Source organism: Toxotes jaculatrix, chromosome 4, assembly GCF_017976425.1.
Source record: "Toxotes jaculatrix isolate fToxJac2 chromosome 4, fToxJac2.pri, whole genome shotgun sequence".
Classification (NCBI taxonomy): domain Eukaryota; kingdom Metazoa; phylum Chordata; class Actinopteri; family Toxotidae; genus Toxotes; species Toxotes jaculatrix.
Window position 1 is genome coordinate 3,381,316 of NC_054397.1, and position 3,783 is coordinate 3,385,098.

Genomic DNA, 3,783 nt, shown 5'->3' on the forward strand with positions numbered 1-3,783 from the left:
TGCTTTTTAATCAGTTTAATGTCTGTGACCACAAAAGGTCCAGTGTGTGTATTAAGATGTTGTATTATCAGCCATGTTGTGAGAGCTTTGGTGAAGCACTAAAACAAAGAGTTTTGTGGTGAGAGTGGACAAAACAAAAGTTTACAGATGATATAGCATGTAAATATTTTGTACCACAGTAATCCCTGATGTTGTGTGCTATCATGTCACTTGAACTGCAGCTCATAGCGTGTGCATATATGTAGTATGTTGAAGATATGTAAATATCTAACGCTTGTCATTATGGCCTCTCAACTGTGTGTTGTTCACCATGAAAGACTAAAACCAATGAAAAATAATCCTTTTCCTTTATTTCAAAATGCCTCTTTAGCTAAAGAAATCAGAGAGCTGACCAATGTTGTTGTTGCTGTTCACTTTAAACTTTTTAGTGGAAGGTTCAAACAAGCAGAACACACTTTGTTCTGCATCTGGTTAACTCTGAACACTAGAGACCAAGACTGCCCTCTGGAGGTAAAGACACTATAGGAAAAAAAAACAATCCACTGTCAAACCTCTAATCATTATTGAACAAAGCAAAATAGGAAAAATTTTAGAAAATGAGTTTTATTAATTTCAAAACACCCAATGTGTTACTAAAAAAAATCTGATAAGCACTTTGTATTACCTTTGTCTTATGCTGTTAACAATAACATTACAGATTTGGATGGTAGAGTTCATAGTGTGTGTAACTTGTTGAAGCTCTGCATGTGTGTTTGAAAAGATGGAAATTTCACATTATTTCAGATTTCGTTTTTCACACCGATCCATCCATTAACTCTTCCCCTCTTCCATAAGCCCACCCTTATTCAGGTACGACTTCTCCTATCCACTTGAGGTAGGGCGGGTTGCCCTGGTCAATGGGCAGGCTGATGACCTCGGCCACCTCATATGGATGGTTAGAGCTGAAGAGGACAGCGAGCAGTTACGAGTCAACCGAGTGCACAGACTGGCACACAGTACATATAAACAGCAGCAATTAAAGCCATGCTCCTGGAGTGTGTGAGTCACGGCAGGTAATGGAACAAATGATCAACAATGTTCCTGTGAGAGTTGGGATGGAGCGAGGTGTTTTCTGCAGAGGGGTCTAAAAATAGACTCACCGGACATATTCAGCAAGAGCAGGCACCTTGGAACTTCTTGTTTTAATCATCTAAACAAGGAGAGAGACACACTAGGTCAGCTTGACCGACTTCATCCGACACTTGATGAGACAGGACAATTTTAGCGTTTTATGATGATCAGTGTTCAATATAGTAAAACAACCCATTCTGAGTCTAGGACGCCCTGACCTTTTTGCCTTTTCTCATTCAGTTTGACAGAGTCCAGAAAAAAGCTCATGGTTTTTTTATACTCCTGATCTGAGAAATCTGCATCTGCTGCTTAATCACATTTGCATGAGATGCAGAGATGCAGACATGCTGGCCATGAAAGAGCACAATCTTAACAGTGGTCACGTTTCAAAATGTATTCTGAAGGAATTTAAAGCATCACGATCATGATCACAATAGAGCCCAGTCTGTCCGCTGACAGCTAATCTTGTTTTACACTGTTGTTTACATGAGTTGTCCATTTCTGTTATAATGCAACCACAGCTCTTCTTTGGTCTTGTTTTGTTCAGGTTCAGGTTCAGGTTCAGTTCATTTGTAGTCAAAACATTCAAAATTGTCCTTAATTCTCTTATTATTTTGTAGCATGTGTTTTGTCTCTAAAACTGCTGAATGAGGTGTAAATTAAGTTTTTCATAAGAATACTCTGGAGAGGTTGGTTATCAGGGTCAACAAGCAGTGTTTTATTTATAATACAACTGAAATTCTTGGAATTCCTTTAACTCCTATTTATAGCATTAAAACTGTAGTTTTAGCTAATATAGTTATGGTAAAAGGTGCAGCTGTTCCAATAGCAGTATTCAGAACTACCAGCCGCAGCTGTAGTAAATCACCCTTAGCTGTATAAATAGCATTTAGCTGGATTTACTGAGAAAATTTACACAGGCTGACATGTTACAAGACTTATTCAGCACTCACCAGCAGCACTTCATTGTCCTCCTCAATCTTCCCCTGCCATTCATATCTGAAAGAACAAGACATAATTATTTCAACTGTGTAATTAAATACCAATATTACAGAACAATATCATTTATTTATTAAATGCTGCCTGCCACAACCATTCATTTATGACCTGTCATTAGTCAAAATGTATGTTAAGAAAACAGACACAGACATCCCAGTCTGACATGACACTGAAAAACTTACACAGATTTTATTGCTGGGACAATGTTGACACAAGCAGCTAGCTTCCTTTCCACAATACCCCTGTGAGACAGAAAGACAAGAAGGAATGATTCACTGTACGAGCTAAAATCAAACTCCAAACAAATGGGACATCCCATTTTCAGTATGTCCAGTTAGTGAGAGAGAAGAATAGACTTTCAGAACTTTTACTTTAGCCTTTATTCAATAATCACATTGAAAAGTGAAAACATCTAAAACACAATTAAGATGTCACATATTTTATCACCTGGCCAAGTCTTTAGCTACACTGTCGTTTGGACAGGTGACAAAAGCGGCAGAGTGGGTGCCCGACGTGTACGTCTCAGATGCCATGGAGAACGCCCTCAGTCCAACAGTCCTCAGCAGCTGGAACATAAACACACTCAGGAGCACCGTCTGTGAGCGGGACACACAGAGGAGGGAGAGGAGGATGAAACCCAACAACATCGCAACACTGACACCGATATGCATAGAGTTCAACAACACAACACAAACACATCATCGCGTGTGAAACGAATGTGGTGTGTTAGAGGCATCTGCACGCTCTGCACACTCACCAAAATAAAAGCTCTTAAGGATCCACCTTGCAGTGTCTCTGCACTGGGCAGTCCAATGCGCATTTCCTGGTTAGTAACACAAACACAGTGACAGCTTCAACAGTTTTAAATATGTTGACACGTACTGTGCGCAGCTTGTTTTATGTCGCGTTGAAAATAAAACCATGTGCTGCAGCGCTGCAGCACAGCAGCCTTGTTTGCAATGTCTTCCTCTCTCTTACATTTTATTTTTCAACAAATAAACATGCTGTAGAACTCATGCAGCCACCTCCTCACACACATGTCGCTGTGCACACAAACAAACCTACAACAGTCATGTCAGTCATGGCTCACTGTTAAGTTGCAGCTGGGGTGTGTTTAGCTAGCAGTAAAGTTAGCTGTTGTTAGCAGGGAGCAAAACCACTGGCGACTTTTACGAAAGAACCACATTACAAGACGAACTTACTAAAAATATAAGATCATTGTGTGTTTGATACGAATGAAAAAAACAGCGACTGTTCAGGATTATTTGTGTTTTGTAGTTTACCTTCTCACAGATGTCTGGCGCCGCCTAGCAAGCAACACACTCTGCCGTCAAGTGTGACGGCGGTATGTTTGTGAAACTGTCGCAAAGCAGCATTGGCCTCTTAAAGGAGGGTTGCAGCGTCCGTCTTGAGTAACACCACAGATCACATGTAATGGGGGGATAACCAGTTATCAGAAGGTTTGCTGAGGATACTCCTCGTGTATTTATTTCCCAAGATTAAACAGAAATATTATTATTCTGAAGTACAATTGCTGGTTGCAATACATTGATTTACCGGTAGAGGGCATTCTAGGCCTCTAAGAACATCTTTGCATTTACAGGCTAGAGAATTAAACTCTATTTTAAACTCTACAAACTCACACACACTGGGCAAGAGTCATATTTATGTACA

The 3,783-nt window shown here is 40.0% G+C and overlaps 1 protein-coding gene across 5 annotated transcripts; it reads right to left on the reverse strand.

Annotated features, from left to right (window-relative positions):
- Positions 1-388: 388 nt before the first annotated feature.
- LOC121180665 (protein CutA homolog) lies at positions 389-3,450 on the reverse strand. Of its 5 annotated transcripts, XM_041036260.1 has the most exons (8): positions 3,312-3,365; positions 2,867-2,932; positions 2,557-2,705; positions 2,292-2,351; positions 2,064-2,109; positions 1,140-1,189; positions 840-941; positions 389-519 (listed from the first exon to the last, which is right to left on the reverse strand). In XM_041036260.1, the coding sequence occupies exons 2-7, from the start codon at positions 2,927-2,929 to the stop codon at positions 842-844; spliced, it is 468 nt and encodes a 155-aa protein (XP_040892194.1). In that variant the 5' UTR covers positions 2,930-2,932; positions 3,312-3,365; the 3' UTR covers positions 389-519; positions 840-841. The 5 variants fall into 5 exon arrangements, with proteins under 5 accessions (XP_040892194.1, XP_040892192.1, XP_040892193.1 ...); XM_041036258.1 differs by lacking the exon at positions 3,312-3,365 and adding an exon at positions 3,393-3,450 and having other exon boundaries at positions 389-941; XM_041036259.1 differs by lacking the exon at positions 3,312-3,365 and adding an exon at positions 3,393-3,435 and having other exon boundaries at positions 389-941; positions 2,867-2,936.
- Between the last annotated feature and the right edge of the window lie 333 nt (positions 3,451-3,783).